The sequence below is a fragment of the Oryctolagus cuniculus genome, chromosome 5 (genome assembly GCF_051225735.1).
Source record: "Oryctolagus cuniculus isolate XC-2025 breed Fujian yellow rabbit chromosome 5, ASM5122573v1, whole genome shotgun sequence".
Classification (NCBI taxonomy): domain Eukaryota; kingdom Metazoa; phylum Chordata; class Mammalia; order Lagomorpha; family Leporidae; genus Oryctolagus; species Oryctolagus cuniculus.
Genome location: NC_142871.1, coordinates 132,691,680 through 132,707,210, shown reverse-complemented (window position 1 = coordinate 132,707,210; position 15,531 = coordinate 132,691,680). Strand labels below are relative to the sequence as shown.

Genomic DNA, 15,531 nt, shown 5'->3' with positions numbered 1-15,531 from the left:
GGTGCTCAGAGCCGTGCTGGCGCAGGGGCCAACTCTCGCCCAGGCCCTCCCACTTCTGGGTGGAACCACTGCTGTTTGTCTACAAAAATGGCAAAATATGGGGCCAGCGCTGTGGTATAGCAGGTTAAGCCTCTGCCTCCAGCGCCAGCATCCCGTATGGGCGCCGGTTCTAGTCCCGGCTGCTCTACTTCTGATCCAGCTCTCTGCTGTGGCCTGGGAAAGCAGAAGAAGATGACCCAAGTGCTTGGGCCCCTGCACCTGTGTGGGAAACCAGGAAGAAGCTCCTGGCTCCTGGCTTCAGATTGACGCAGCTCCCGCCGTTGGGAAGTGAACCAGTGGATAGAAGACTCTCTCTCTCTCTGTCTCTCTGTCTCTCTCTCTCCCTCTCTGTAACTCTGCCTCTGCCTCTCAAATACATTTTTTTTAAAAAAAATAGCAAAATAATCTGGTTCTACATTCTATGTGCCAGGCATGTTTTAGTATCTATTCATTCAGTTGGTCCTTGCACCAACCCTATGAGGTAGGCACTGTTATTGTCCCCATTTTAAAGATGAGGGAACTGAGGCACAGAGAAACCAAAGCCCTTGCTTGAAGCCACACAGCTAGGGAGAGGAGCTGGGATTGGAACAGGCAGTCTGGCTTCAAAGACTAATAACAGTTTCTAAATGATGCCCTCCGATTAAGATTAAGTTTAATCATGTTCTGCAGCCTCCGATGGAGAAGTTAAAGTGTGAAATCCATTTCAGAAAGGCTTCCATGCAGAGAGAGAGAGAGAGAGAGAGAGAGAGAGAGAGAAGCTGGCTCTGAGATTCAGCTCACTGGAAAAATCCACCCCTGTACAGACACCTCACTCCCCGCTTACAGCAGCTACGTGAGGCGCTGCTCGGGGCTGGGGGCTTATTGCACTGTTCAGCCTGGTCTGCTTTGCCCAACACAATCCAGGGCCAGCAACATTTGCTGGGAGCCCCGTGTGGGCAGCTGCATTGCTGTGCCACTGCAGAACCCACAGGCAGACCTCCAGAGAGACTTCTAGATGGTGCCCAAGTCCCCAGCGCCAGCTCCGTCCCCGTGGGCAGAAGTTGCTGAGACCAGGGAAGCCTCCGCAGCCTGCACCTTTGAAGGAGGCCCCGACTTAGCCACAGGGACAAGGCTTCTGCTGCTCCCCTCGCGCGATCACCCGTCTGATCCCAGAGCCTGGACCCAGTGGCACCTGGAGCAGCAGGAAGCCGAAGCAGCACCCTGGGGCCTGCCTGTGGGGCCCTCTAAGCACAGAGAAGAGAAAGCAGCTCCCGCAAGATGTAATTTCCTGCAATTTCTGCCTTTCACCCTATCTTTAAAAAAAAAAAACCATTAAGTTCTTCTAGAACAGCAGGATTGCCTCAATTTGCATCTCTCTGAATGTTAAGCAGACTTCTGGGGAGACTGTAGCCATCAGCCTCTCTCCCCAGGGGGCCGGGCTCCTCCCACCTTCGCCCTCCTGCTAAGGGAGAGGGCTGTGGGGGTCAGAGGTCAAGTCCAGAAGCGGGCAGGGGGCTGAGGGCTGGCAGGGGGGGGACGAGAAGGCTGCTCTGTCGTGGATCTTGCTGGTAGCCCCCAGGGTCAGACGAAGCCTAAGGTAAGTGCAGAATTTGAGGGGCCCTCACACCCTCAGTCATCAAAGCTAATATTCTAATTCATTATTTTAAAAATTGAAACCAGAGGGCAGGTGTTCTGGGTGAAGCCCACGCCTGCCATGTAGCCCCACCTCTCATTCCTGCTAATGCACCTGGGAGGCAGAAGGTGTTGGCCCAAGAGCTTGGGCTCCTGCCACCCGAGTGAAGACCGGAAAGAAGCTCCCGGCTCTTGGCGCTGGCCTGGCCCAGCCTTGGCCTTTGAAGGCATCGGGGGGGGGGGGGGGTTGGTGTTAACCAGCAGATGGAAGATGCCTCCCTCTCTCCCTCCAACACTTTGTCTTTCAAATACATACATTTTTAAAGATTTATTTTTTTATTTGAAAGGCAGAGTTACACACACACACACACACACACACACACACACATATATATATATAGAGAGAGAGGTCTTCCATCCACTGGTTCACTCCCCAAATTGCCGCGACCACCATTGCTGTGCCAGTTCTAAGCCAGGAGCCAGGAGCTTCTTCCGGGTCTCCCACGTGGGTGCAGGGGCCCAAGGACTTGGGCCATCTTCCACTGCCTTCCCAGGCCATAGCAGAGAGTTGGATTGGAAGAGGAGCAGCCGGGACCAGAACTGGCACCTACAGGGATGCCAGCACTGCAGACAGCAGCTTTTACCTGATACGCCACAGCACCGGCCCTTACAAAAATACATTAAAAAAAAAGTTTAAGAACTCAGAATCAATGCAAAAACCCATGATGAACCAAATCTCAAAATTACAAATGCAGGTATTTTTGCAAGGGAGGCACTGAGGAGTCAGTCCCTCACCCGGGGCCGCACAGGGGTCCGCGTGGCATTTGGCCTTTGACCAGGAGCCCCAGCCCTGACCGCCGTGCCCGGCCACTCACGGACCTTTAAACACACAGAGGGTGGCACCATGGCCACAGCTACCGTCCTCTTTTCAAAATCTGCTGGAGTTTCCAAATCTGCTAGAATTAGTGCAGGGTCCTTCTTAGTCAGAAAAAAAGGAAGATCTCAATTAACAAGTAGAGTCACCAGGTGGAACGGGTGGCCCTGGGCAGCAGGGGGCTGACCTGGAGCAGGGTCTCTGGGGAGGGAGCCAGCGCTGGACTTGCTGGGCCCCCGAGAAGGCCCCCAGGCTAGCACAGATGGTGGGCAGGGCAGCCGGAGTGGGAGGCCGGCCCGGCCAGGCAGGCGTATGCTTGGGCTGCAGTACCCACAGCAAGGTCGAGCCGGCCTCTCTTTGTTGTCACAATGACCAACTTCCCAAACAACCCAATCCGTTCTGCATCTGTTGATTGGCTCATTCAGAGGCTGAAAACCCCAGACTGGCCATTTTCCCTCCCACTCCCTGATTCTGTGCGTCTGGCGTGCTAATCCAGATCCGCCAGCTCAGGGGGTTAAGCGGCTGCTTGCGAGGCCAGCGTTCCGTATCAGAGCACGGGTTCAGGTCCCGGCCACCCCACTTCCCATCCAGCTCCCTGCTAATGTGCCTGGGAGAGCAGTGGAGGATGACCCAAGTCCTGGGCCCCTGCACCCACGTGGGAGACCGTGGCTCCTGGCTTCCGCGTGGGCCAGACCTGGCTGTTGTGGTCATGGCGAGTGAACCAGCACAAGAAAGATCTCTGTCTCTCTCTGTGGCTCTGCCTCTCACATACATAAATAACTCCATCAACTAAACTTCAAGAGACAAATGGAACAAGCAGAAGATGAGGGTGCTTGCTGCAGTATTGTTTCTATTGTTCCCAAAGGAGGATGGGTCCGTAGGTTACGGCCTGTCCACATGATAATACGTGGCTACGCAACACGTGTTTCTAATACCTAATGACACAGGCAAATGCGGGCCATCAGACCAGATGCCCTCTTATACCAATTAGAAGGGAAAAGGATGCACACGACACCGAGGAAAAGGCCTTGGAGGAGGCACGTGAAGATGCCCGCCCACGTGATGTCTGCGTGAGTTTTTTCTGCTCTAATTTTCTGTGGTTTCCAACTCATCCATAAAGAACATGGCATTTTTTTTTAGCATCAGGAAAAATGCCTCTGTTTTATTTTTTAACTGGAGGTATTATTTCTAACATCAAAAAATTACCAAGGCTAGCAATGTGACGTAGTGGGTAAAGCTGCGGCTGCAACACTGGCATCCCATATGGGTGCTGGTTCGAGCCCGGCTGCCCCACTTCCGATCCAGCTCTCTGCTGTGGCCTGGGAAAGCAGTGGAAGACGGCTCAAGTGCTTCAGCCCCTGCACCTGTGTGGAGACCTGGAGGAAGCTCCTGGCTCCTGGCCTTGGATCAGCTCAGCTCTGGCTATTAGGGCCATTTGGGGAGTGAACCAGCAGATGGAAGGCCCCCCCCCCTTTCTGCCTCTGCCTCTCTGTAACTCTGACTTTCAAGTAAATAAATAAAATATTTTAAAAAATAAATTACCAACTGGGCTTTTAAAGGGAAACATTTGAGTGCGGGTTATCTAGGGTGTGGACATGTGTCGGCTCCTACCACTCCTCAGCAACAGCCCTGCTTACACTTGAGTGTCCCACGACCACCGCCCCTCCTCCACTCCCCTTTCCCTCTGCCTCTGAGTCTCTGTTTTCCTCCCTCCCAGGCCTCTAATCCCGCCCTCGTCTCCCACCTGCAGCCCCGGCTCTTCCTGCAGCTTGCCTGGGCTGTCAGGATTCCAGGCATCAAACTCCTCTGCTACAAGGTCCCATACAATTGGCCTCTACTCCCACCATCCCCACTGCTCTAACCCATCATCTACCATCCTTCCCAACCCCAGGGCCTTTGCACAGGCTGTTCCCTCTCCCTGGACCCTCCTCCCCCAGGTAGTGCCAAGGGTTTCATTCTCTTATCTTTATACAAATATTACTTCCTAAAGTTTGTGAGAAGTGGAATTAAAAGATAAGCTTACTTTGGTGCAAAAACATTGAAATCCATGTACATAAGTCTTCAAAATTATACATTGGAAATGGAAAATGAATATTGTAAAAATGCCTATCGTACGTTGTGGTGCAATGGGTTAAGCCACAGCCTGCAGTGCCAGCATCCCATATGGGTGCCAGTTTGGGTCCCGGCTGCTCTACTTCCAATCCAGCTCCCTGCTGACGCACCTGGGAAAGCAGCGGAGGATGGCCCAAGTGCTTGGGCTCCTGCCACCCATGTGGGAGACCTGATGTGGTTCCTAACTTCAGCCTGGTCCGACCCAGCCCTGGCTAATGCAGTCAGCTGGGGAGTGAAGCAGCGGATGAGAGATCTCTCCCTGTAACTCTGTCTTTCAAATCAATCTTTACAAAGAAAGGGAGGGAAGAAGAGAGTGAATGGGCACGCCATTGCTGGGGACCAGTGCTGTGACCCACACTCGATTAGAAACTCCAGGAGCCAGGGACTGCGGCCAAGTGTGCTTACTCCCTGACCTGCAATGTGTGGACTACAGGAGCAGGCTGGTGACCTCTCGGGTGCAGGGAAGCCCCGGGGTTAGCAGTGTTGTGAAGCGTCAACTTCCTTGGCTTATGGGAGGCAAGGCAACCCCCCTCCCCCTTGGCTGGCTGGACAACGGGGACCCTGCCTGGGAGGCGGCAAGGATGTGCTGTCCCCAGCCAGGAAGTCCGAACTCCAAAGCAAGGCAGGTGCGGGCGCCCGACAGATGAAGAGGGAGCCCAGGGTCTGAGAGGCAGGGGGCTGCCCGCCCTAGGCAAGGATCCCCCAGCCACCACTGCTCAAGGCATCGGCCTGCCGATGGACCTCTGCACCTGGAAGGCGGCGCTCGTAGCCGCCCAGGCCCCCACCAGCCTCCGCCAGCCCCAGGTGAGACTCATAAGACAGTGGACGAGAGTCCAGGTGAACTCAGTTCCACACTATGCTGACAGCAAGAGTGCTACTGTGGCGATGCAGCCCGCCCTGCCGGGGCCTCTGCCTGCAGTGTTTGGCTCAAAATCTTGTCTTGGCGGGGGGGGGGGGGGGGGGGTCTGCCGCGCCCCCAGCCGCCAGGCCCCAGGAGCGTGGACCTGGGCAGAACGCAGTCCTGTGAGCAGGAAGCCCGGCTCCCGCCCGCTTCCTTTAATACGCCCCCTGAATGCGGAGCTGGAACAGCAGAGGCAAAGCTGTTCAGATGCAATTATTTCAATCCAGCCAGATGCAGGGGAATTAGTCCCTTTTCCTCGCAAGTATTCTAGGGAAAGACAGCTCAGCCAAAGATGAGCCAGAAGAAGAAAGAGCTGAGGATCTCAGGAGGGAGAGGGGAGAGTGCGCCCGAAATCAAGGCGCCATCCCTGGGTGAGGAGGGGGGCAGTGGAGAGGGAGGGGAGGGGGAGGGGCCCATCCAGTACTGAACCCAGACTGGGAGCTCCTCAAAGGCAAGGATCCTTGCTAGAGCTCCGAATTGCCAAAGCACTCTCATTTTCATTGACTTTGTAAGTGACCACCAGGGAGGACATCCTGAGCCGGGCCAGAGGCTGGGGTGGAGGCGGGGGGGGGGGGGCATCTGAAATTCAGCTTCAACGAACTCAGAGGCCACCTTTCCCAGGCACCTGTGAGGCTCTGTCACCTTCCCCATCTACTTCTACCCTTGCAGCAACCCAATCGGCCCCAACGCACAGGGAGGGCGCTGGGATGTGCGCGCTTAGCTAGAAGTTCTGGTCTATCTGTTCTACAAGCCCCACCTGAGCACCCCGGCCGGCGGCGGCCACAGCCGCAGGAGTCTGCCTCATTACCTGCGGCTAAACCTGCGGTCTGGGGCCAGCCTTTGGCACAGTGGACGAGAGCCTGCTTGGAACTCGTGCATCGCACAGCAGAGCGCCTGGGTTGGAGTCCCAGTTCCACTTTGGATGCCAGCTTCCTGCCAGTGCACACCCTGGGGAGCAGCAGGGATGACTCGGGAGTTGGGCCCCTGCCACCCACGTGGCAGACCTGGGTGAGTTCCAGACTGCTGGCTTCAGGTGGCATGGCCTGGCTGTTGTGGGCATCAGAGGGAAGATCTCTGTCCACCCCTGGCCCCCGGTTGCTCTGTCTTTCAAACAAATAAACTGGAGCTTAAACAAAACAAAACAGACCCTTCTTGGGACACCCTGATCCCTCATCAGGTCCCAGCCCTGCCAGTTCCAGCTTCAGCAGGGAGCTGGGTCCCTGCAGCCCACGTGGGAGACTCACATTGAATTCCTGGCTCTCAGCTTTACTGGCCCAGCCCCAGCTGTTACGGGCAGTCGGAGAGTGAACTAGCAGATGAGAGATCTCTGTCTCCCCCCACCTCATGTCTCTCTGTCTCACACACAAATAAAAATTTTAGAAAGACATAGGCCCAGCTGGCCGTAGAACCAGAATGCCGGGGTTCTGTGTGACTTTGGACAAGTCACTTGACCTCTCTGTGCATCAAGTTCTTCATCCGTTAAGTGCAGACCACACTACAGCAGATATTATACATTATATATTGTAACACATCAGATAAATAAATCAACACGTACATCACGTGCTGTGCGTGGCCCAGAATAGTTGCTCAGCCAATGTTAGTTAACACCACTGTAGCTCTACCCCTAGCAGTTCTCAAAGTGTGGACCAGGAACCCTGGGGCCGGGGGAGGTTGTTCCATGAGGCCAAAACTATTTTCATAATGTGAAGGTCTTCAAAAAGTTCAGGTAGGAGCCAGTGTTGTAGCACAGAGGATGAAGCTGCTCCTTGGGGTGCCCACACCCATACAGGAGTGCCCGGTTCCAGTCCTGGCTGCTCCACGCTTCCAATCCAGCCCCATGCTAATGGGCCTGGAAGACAGGAGATGATGGCCCCAGTCCTTGGGCCCCGGGCCACCCACATGGGAGACCCAATGGCTTGGCTTGGTGCAGCCCTGGCGGTTGTGGCCGTTTGGAAAGCAAACCAGCAGATGGGAGATGTGTGTGTGTGTGTGTGTGTGTGTGTATGGCTCTGCCTTTCATATAGATGAAAATAAACTTTTTAAAAAGGTCGTGTAAAATATGTACTACGTAAAAGCTATATGTGGGTTTCCTTTTTTTTTTTTTCACCAGAATAAAGCTTATCTTTTAATTCCATCTCCTCACAAACTTTCGGAGTCCCCTCCTCACGCCCAGGCAGAGTGGCAGAGGTCATTGCCAAGGGCACCGCACGGACTGCAGAGCCGGCCAGAGCGCGCCAGACGCCGGAGAGCGCCGCGGAAATGTTAACCGAGGCCTCTCGCTGGAGGACCATCACTTTTCAAAAACCGTGTTGCGTTAACCCATGGTGGCTTCAATTACTGTCGTGTTCCAATGAAATGACAAACCTGTTTTTGGAATTTTGTTTTAATTGCTAACCTGGCACATATGGAGAGCTGACAGAAGAGCTGCCCTTACGCCTCAGAAAAGCTCGTGTCCCCCCCGCCCCGCCCTGGCGTCACCCCTTCGTCTCCTCCTCTCCCGGCCACGTCCCCACCTGCGGCTCTCAGTTCAAGCCCGGGTTCTAGAATCGGGCTGACCCGGATTAGAACCGCGACTGTGCCACTCCCTGCGCTTGAACAGGTGACCTGGCTCCTTCTCAGCCTACTGGGGAACACTCCAGGAGCTACCTCTCAGGATGATGGCCGGGATGGATGCTAACTTAGGCACAACGCCCACCTCTCAGCAGACAAGAACCATCGCCGCGGTGATGTCTCACGGTTATGAGCCGTGGGGTCGGCCCTTCGCTGCCCGCCTCTCCAGATTCTCCGAGACACAGAGCAGCAAAGCCAAGGGCTGCCTGGGGTTACAGACGCTGGCTTCCCAACACACACGCACTCTCCCTCCCTCCCTCCTCCCCCGCCCAGAGATAAAAGTGAAAAATGACGGCTAAATGTCAAGTGCCCAGGCTCCCTGTAAGACTGAAAAGGCCCCTCGGCTGCCAGCGTTCCTGCCAAGGCAGCCTTGGCTGGAGGACAGTAGGTGGGGGCGTGGGCGGGGGGGGGTGCTGGGCCCGTTCCTCCCACCCCCTCACCTTGCCCAGGTCTCAGTCTGCTCACTGTGAGGGGGAGGGGGCGCCAGGGCAGAATTGGATGGTCGGCTGCCCCGGGCTCCCTCCAGGCACACACAGGGGCCCAGGTCACAGAGTGCCCACCCCCCCCCCCCCCCGTAGGGCTCCCCCTGCCACTCACCCTACAGTTGCTGAGCTCCTCGGCAGACAGGATGATGGTGCCACATTTCTTCCCTGGGACACCACTGGGAGAGAAGACGAAAGAATGCAAAGCCAGACAAGACAGAGCCACACCTGAGCTTCCTGAATCTGCTCCTCCCGCCCCTCCCCTGCATCAGCAAAGCCCCTGAGGAGACAGAGGCCCCCTGAGACCCTGGGGCACTGCTTCCTGGGGGCCAGGCCCCAGCCTGGGCCGCGCCCCGCCCTGCTCCCTGGGCCACCTCCAGGGAAGGCAGTGTCTCCTAGCATCACAGACGTGTCCAGACTCACCCGGAGGCTTCGGGACCAGGGGTTCTCAAACTTTCCATCCATAGACCACTTCTGCGGGAAAAGACCTCGTGGGCTCGCCACCCCCGCCCCCCGCACCCAGCTGAGCCCAAGTCCCAGAGCGACGCAGCTTGGAGCCTATGGGGTTCACCACCCATGGCAGGGAGGGCAGCATAAGGGGGAGCAAGGGCTGGCACCCTCCGTGGAGGAGGGGAAGGGCCTTGGCCACCCCTTCTTGAGTTCCTCTGCTGGGGTCTCCCTGGGTGTGAGTGAGACCACAGCCAAACAGAGAGTTTGGTCCCCTCCGGAGAGCAAGCATCCTGCCAGTGGCTCCAGCCAGGGGCGCTGCACCACCTCCTCCCTGGTCAGGCTGGACACCCTCCCCCAGGGACCAGCCCACCGCACGTCTATGATGTCTGGGCCTAGGCCAGAGGGGGTCCCAGTGCAGCCAGGGGCCACCAGCAGGGGACGAGCAGCTGCAGGGCTGTGGGCTCACTCCTCCACCTCGCTGAGCCTCAGTACTCTTGCCCATGAAGTGGACATGACTGCAGCCCACCCTTTATTAACAAGCACACGTGATGCCCACATGGAGAGGCCCTCGGGGCCATCACTGCCCGTGCTGCACCTCTGCATCGCCACAGTGCAAGGCCAGCCCTGCCCTAAGGCAGCCGGCGGCCGCCAGCATCTGTCCATGGAACACACTTTGAGAACCACTGGTGGGGTTCCTCCCGGGGCCAGAGGTTGCAGGGGAGGAAGCCGAGACAGCCCAGATCTCTCCGGATCCGGGGAGCAGAGCAGGGTCCACCTCGAGCCTCCCCGGCTGCAGGCAGGAGGCAGTGGCCAGCAGCGCGCCCGAAGCTTAGCAGCTGAGACTGCCCAGAGCCCTGCCCACCCACTGGCCTGCTCCCCGTGGTAGTGAGCCAGGATGTGTTTGACCAGGGAGACAGAATCCTTGATGCCGGCCCCCTCCGCCCGGCTCTCCATCTGTTCCCCTCCTGCCTCTGAGTCCTTCTTCTATTTCCGATCTTTCTTTGCCTCCTCTCCAGCCCCAACCTGCTCCCGCCTGCCTGGCCTCACCGCCCCTGCCTTGGCTTCTCTCTCCTGCCTCTGCAGCGCTCTCACGCCTGTCCCCTCGCCAACTGCCGCTCATCCACTCTCCCTGTACACTGGCGGCCACACTCGCCCTGGGCGGCGAGCATCCCTGGAGACCAACCCAGCGGCCAGGACCCCAGCGCCTGGGGCTCTCGGAGAAGCCAGGGGAGCGCCGCATACCCAGCCATGCCCTTCTGCCACAGGGCCCTCCAGGAAGCTCCCCCAAAGCAGTGCCTGCCCGCTGCCCAACCTGTAGCAGGCGTGGGAAGCCAGCGTGGGGACTTGCTAGCCAGGGGGGAGGCATGGGGAGGATTTGTTGTTCCCATTTGCAGCCAAAGCACACAGATGACAAGCCCAGGTAAAGGGGAGGGGGGCGTTCAGTGGGACCCAGTGTGCTGGGCCAGTGGCTGGTGGCCAGCAGTGAACATGGGAGTTGAGGGGAAGTGGAGGGGGAGCGCCCAGGCCAGGGAGAGAGGAAGGGAATGGAGAGTGCAGGTCCTGCTGACCCCTGGAGAAGTCCCGCCCTGCCCCCCATGGTCCCAATAGCATGGAGAGGGGGACATGGGGAGTTGGGGGAGTGCGGGGTGGGGGTAGGCTCTCAAGATGCTCAAGCAGCAGGCTGGGTGCAGGGAGGGGCCAACTGCACAGTGGGGGGCTCCATCCAGGGCACCCAGGTCTCTGTGGGGGCACCCAGGACCCTCCTTGCCCCCTGGGCCCAGACTACTCAGGGTTCCCCCCGCAGAGCTGGCTGCGTGTTTGAGGGCTCCAGGTCCAGAGCCGACTGGTGACTCACCCGTTGGACACGGCTGGCATGGGCTTGCCCGTCCTGGCGTTCAGGCTGAATGCGCCTATCCTGTGGAGAGAGAGGCAGACAGTCCCTGTCACCAGCCATCTGCCCCATCCGGCGAGGCCAGAGCCCCCGCACTTGCGTGCCTGGAGCCCAGTGGCTGATCTGGAGATCTGTGAAGCAGGACCGAAAGGCCCTGCCCCGGGGCCAGGCGACGGGGAGCTTTTCCACACCAACTACTCTCAGAATGGGGTCCGCGGAGCGGCGGCGGCAGCCCCCCAGGAATGTTAGCAAGGGGGGCTCCCAGGCCCCTGCAGCTGCTGGATGGGAAACAAGGCCTCCCGCCGACCGGCTGCGGGGGCGCTTTCAGCACCACCTGGAGACCGGCTGGGGCCTCCGCGCCCAGGCTGCGACATGGGCAGACGGCCGGGTGGCGCGTGTTCCAGGCTGGTTCGTGTCCCCCACATTCCTGAGCGGAAGTTCTCACCGCCGGCCTGAGAATGGGGCTGTACTAGGAGACAGGACCGAGGCCATGAGGGTGCGGTGGGGCCCTGGGCAGAGTCTGACTGCTGTCCCTCTAAGGAGAGCTCGGCACACACACACACCCTCCCCACGGGTGCAGGGGACAGGCGGGGGCCATCCACAAGCCACGCAGACAGGCCTCTGCAGAAACCATCGCAAATGAAAAGTGTCAGGGACATGCCCCAGGACGGGGGAGGCCAGAGCAAATGTGAGCATGAGATTCATCTCCTCTTCCCTGCACAGGCCCTCAACTCCTACCAGCTTCCGAGTGCCCGCCCCAAAGTGTAGCTTCCCCCACACCGTGCTTGATAAATGATCAAATGACAGCTCTTAGGACTTCCTGGGAAGCCAGATGAGACCTTATGGGGGGGGCAAGGAGAACTTTCTAGGAGCCCTAAGTTACCACACTATTACTGGGGATCACAGAATAGGGCCTAGGAGACAGACTACACACACGCGTGCACACACACGTATACATGCATGCACACACATGTGTATATGTGTGACACGTACATACACATGTGCATGTATGCACACACATATGGGTATACACACACTGTGTATACCATGTCCAGCGGGAATGTGGCAGAAGCACGGGGGGGCTGTGCCTGGCCCAGCCTGATCCCCCTGTCCTGCCAGCTCTGCCCTGTCCCAGCTGCTGCCTGGGTCCTGCCCCAGGGGCTTCCTGAGACACAGGTACAGGTGCTGTCACCCCAGCACCCGGCCAGCCCTGGCTGGGCCCTGAAGTCACCCTCAGACTCTGCTGTGAGAAGCTTTGGATTCCTTACCCCGGAGCCTGCTCAGAGGAAAAGCTCCTGGGGGTCCTACATGCAACAGCGCACCGGGCCGAGGCCGGAAACAAGTGGGGAAAAGCGGAGGACGGGACCGTGTGAGTGCCCTGCTCTCCCAGGCGAGCGCTCGCTTCAGCGACAGGCTGGGAGCAGGAGTGGACTGGACAGCGTCTCAGGCCTTCCCGGGCGCCTGGGGCTCTGGGCACTCAGCCTGCGTCCCTCCACGGTCACAGGGCTAGAAGTCCTAGTGGGCAGGGGCTGTCCTCACTCCTCCCCCTGCAGACCAGCCCTCAGCAAGGTGAGCAAAAGCTTGTCCATCACTGGGGAAGCTTCTACACTTACGTGAGGGGCTTCTCCAGGCGGCTCCCCGGGGACCCCACAATCTCTCCGAGGGTGCAGAAGGCCTGGCCCAGGAAATCCTGTATATCCAGGGGACAGGGAGACCAGTGTCACCCTCGCAGCTCACAGCCATCCAGGCTGTCCCATCCCCCCGCCTCGGACCCCGAGACGTCAGACACGCCCGACGCCCACCCCCAAACACAACACTGCAACAAACTCCCCAGCGGCACTGGGCAGTCCCCGTTGGAACTCACGTGTTTGGATAAGTCGGGGCTCTTGGAGTCAACGTCGTATCTGCAGGGACACAGAGACACAGTGAGGGCAGCTGGGGGCGCTCTGCCCTCCCACACTGCCAACAGGCTCCAGCTCAGTGGATCTTTGTCGGAGCCACGGCTGGAGGGCACAATGGGAGCCTCTGGTGCTGGACACGTCCTGTCTCTCGATCTGCTACGTGGACGGTGGCCACATGGTATAAATGGCCAGCCACGTGCATCATGGGTGGACGCTGACGGCTGTGCCCCTCTCTGTGCCTAACCTCGCTCCAAACGGAAAGACGAGAAACATGGGCTCTGCTGCCCCGGATGGCTCCTCACTCCCGGTTTTCCATCTTCCTGGCCACGGCTGGCCCGCCCCAGGAGCTCAGGGCTCTGCCTCTGAGCTTTGCTTCCTGCTTCGCCTTGTCCAGGTCCACCCAGCCCGTCTCTGGGCCTGGTCACCCAAGGAGGGGAGGCATTGACACCTTCCCCAAAGCTGTGAGCAGGCAGTCTGATCCTGCACCTGGGCTTCTCCACTCCCCTGCAGTCCCCTCCCCTGCAGTCCCCTCCCCTACAGCCCCTCCCCTGAAACCCCTCCCTGCAGCCCCTCCCCTACAGCCCCTCCCCTACAGCTCCCTCCCCCACAGCCCCTCCCCTGCAGCCCCTCTGTCTGTTTCTCAGCCCAACAGCCCTTCTGGGCCCCGAAGACTCCTGCCCAGGTCAGCCACCCTCTCCCCAGCTGGCTGCCCCCTGCACTTCTCTCCTCGAAGCGTCCCCAGGCCCTTTCTCTGCAGCGGGTAGCCGACCCCCCTCAACCTCTGTTCCTCCCACCGCTCCATCCAAAGTCTTTTCCTTCCACTGTAGTTTGTCCTTAATCCCTCTGAGCCAAGCCCCCTTTTTCCCACCCTGTCCAGTTTCTCCAGGACACAGAACTTTCTAGCCATGCCACACCCCTATACACGACAACACAACTCCCCTGCCTGTTTGCCCAACCTCGCTCCCACCCTGACCTTGAACATCACGAGAGGGCTCTGTCCATCTTCCTGATGAACACACAGATGCCTTGGGTGCTATGGCCCCGTTGCCTCTGCACGAGGCGGGACTGGAGGGGACCTCTGCCCAGGACGTGCAGGGGACAGAGTGAGTGGGGACCTCCCAGTTCCACCAGGAGAAGAGGGCTCCTGGAGGTAGAGCCTGGAGTCGCCCCAGTGGACACTCCCCATGGCCAGGAGCTCACACTTTGTCCCCTAGTGAACGCAGACAAACGGGGGTACCTGCCGTACCGTGCCCTGGTCAGTGTGGGGGAGACTTCCGCAGCCGTCACTTTTATCCCGGGCCAGCCCTGGCTCCCCCTCCTTCCTGGAGACAGCCCTCCCCCGCCCCAAGCACTGGGCGCTGCCATCCACTCACAGATCGAAGCGGAGGTTCTGCTTCTCCTCGAAGAAGTAATCCACGACGAACTTGCGTACAAAGTCAGGGTTGAGCGTGTTGTCGATGACTTCGGTGCGGCCAAACTGCAGGACAAGATGGGCGTGGAACTTGGGGCCAGGCCAGGGGGCAGGGGCGAGCACCAGGCTCGGAGCCCCTGCTTCCTGCCCGGCTCCCGCAGCTACAGAAGCCGGGCCTCTCTGAGCTCCTGACCCCAGGCTGCCCCTAAGCAAGGCAGAAGCACCTGGCCCTAAGGATGGGAACCAGGCGCATCGCAGCTCCAGCCTACCTGTGCCTCCACCACTTCCTGCCTCACTGCCTTTGCAATGCTGTGCCCTGTATCGGCCTCCCCTTCCCTGCCAACTGTGAATGCTGCCTCCTCCAGGAAACCTCCCTGATTTCTCTGGGCCTGCACTGAGCTCGCGCCCACCCTGTGACCAGCACTCCTCTCTGACTTACTTGATGCCCCAACCATAAACACAAAAGCAGAGATGGAGATGGTGGGAGGTGGCCTCCTGATGGAGCCCCCAACCTGGAGTTGGTGCCCTGGTGCCATGCTTTGCCCACGAATGCGGGCGGGACCTGGGCATTCCACTAATGAAGAGTATCGCACAGGAAGTCCCAGGACGTCGCTTGCCAGCTTGGGTTCTAAACGACTGTGACTTCTGTCTCAGGACCCTGCTCCGCCTTGCTTGCTCACTTGAAGGCCAGCTGCCAGGTCGTGGGCTGCCCTCGGGGGACGGGGCGAAGCAAGAAATCCAGGGAGGCTCAGGCCAGCAGCCAGCGAGGCATCCTGGCTGTCACTCAGCTGCCCACAGGAGCCTGGATCCTGCCAACAGCTCTGAGAGAGCTGGTAAGCAAATCCTGCCCTGCTGAACCTCGAGGTGGCTGCGGCCTTGCCTGGCACCTGCCCTGCAGCCCAGGGGAGATCCTGAGCCAGAGGACCCAGCAGAGCCGCACCCAGGTTCCTGCCCCAGCAGCGTGAGCCGCCGCGTCCTGGGGTAACTTGTCACCCAGCCGTAGGTGACAAGGCAGGGACGTCACTTCCTTGGCTTCCCTGGAAGCAGATACTCCAGAATTTGGGGTGCAACAGACTCTTGATTAGCTGAATGCCACTAAGCTCCCCGATGCCTGCAGCCAAGTCACTGTCCACCTCTGGGCACCAGAGTCACTGGAAAGACAGACTGCAGGCCACACCCCCGGACGCCCCCGGCCAGCGGTTTAGGGTGCAGCCTCAGAATCTGCATTTTAAAACATCTCCAGGTGCTG

General features: G+C 58.8%; 1 protein-coding gene across 2 annotated transcripts in view; it reads right to left on the bottom strand.

Moving 5' to 3' along the window:
* CPNE5 (copine 5) overlaps positions 1-15,531 on the bottom strand; it is an 82,973-nt gene that overhangs the window by 34,095 nt on the left and 33,347 nt on the right. Inside the window, exons 4-9 of one of the 2 annotated variants that reach the window (XM_008262846.5) lie at positions 14,245-14,348; positions 12,835-12,874; positions 12,584-12,660; positions 10,935-10,994; positions 9,053-9,103; positions 8,745-8,808 (exon numbers count right to left, since the gene is read on the bottom strand). In XM_008262846.5, coding sequence (XP_008261068.1) covers positions 8,745-8,808; positions 9,053-9,103; positions 10,935-10,994; positions 12,584-12,660; positions 12,835-12,874; positions 14,245-14,348 — 396 coding nt within the window. The remainder of the gene's footprint in view (positions 1-8,744; positions 8,809-9,052; positions 9,104-10,934; positions 10,995-12,583; positions 12,661-12,834; positions 12,875-14,244; positions 14,349-15,531) is intronic. The other variant, XM_051854801.3, reaches the window with a different exon arrangement.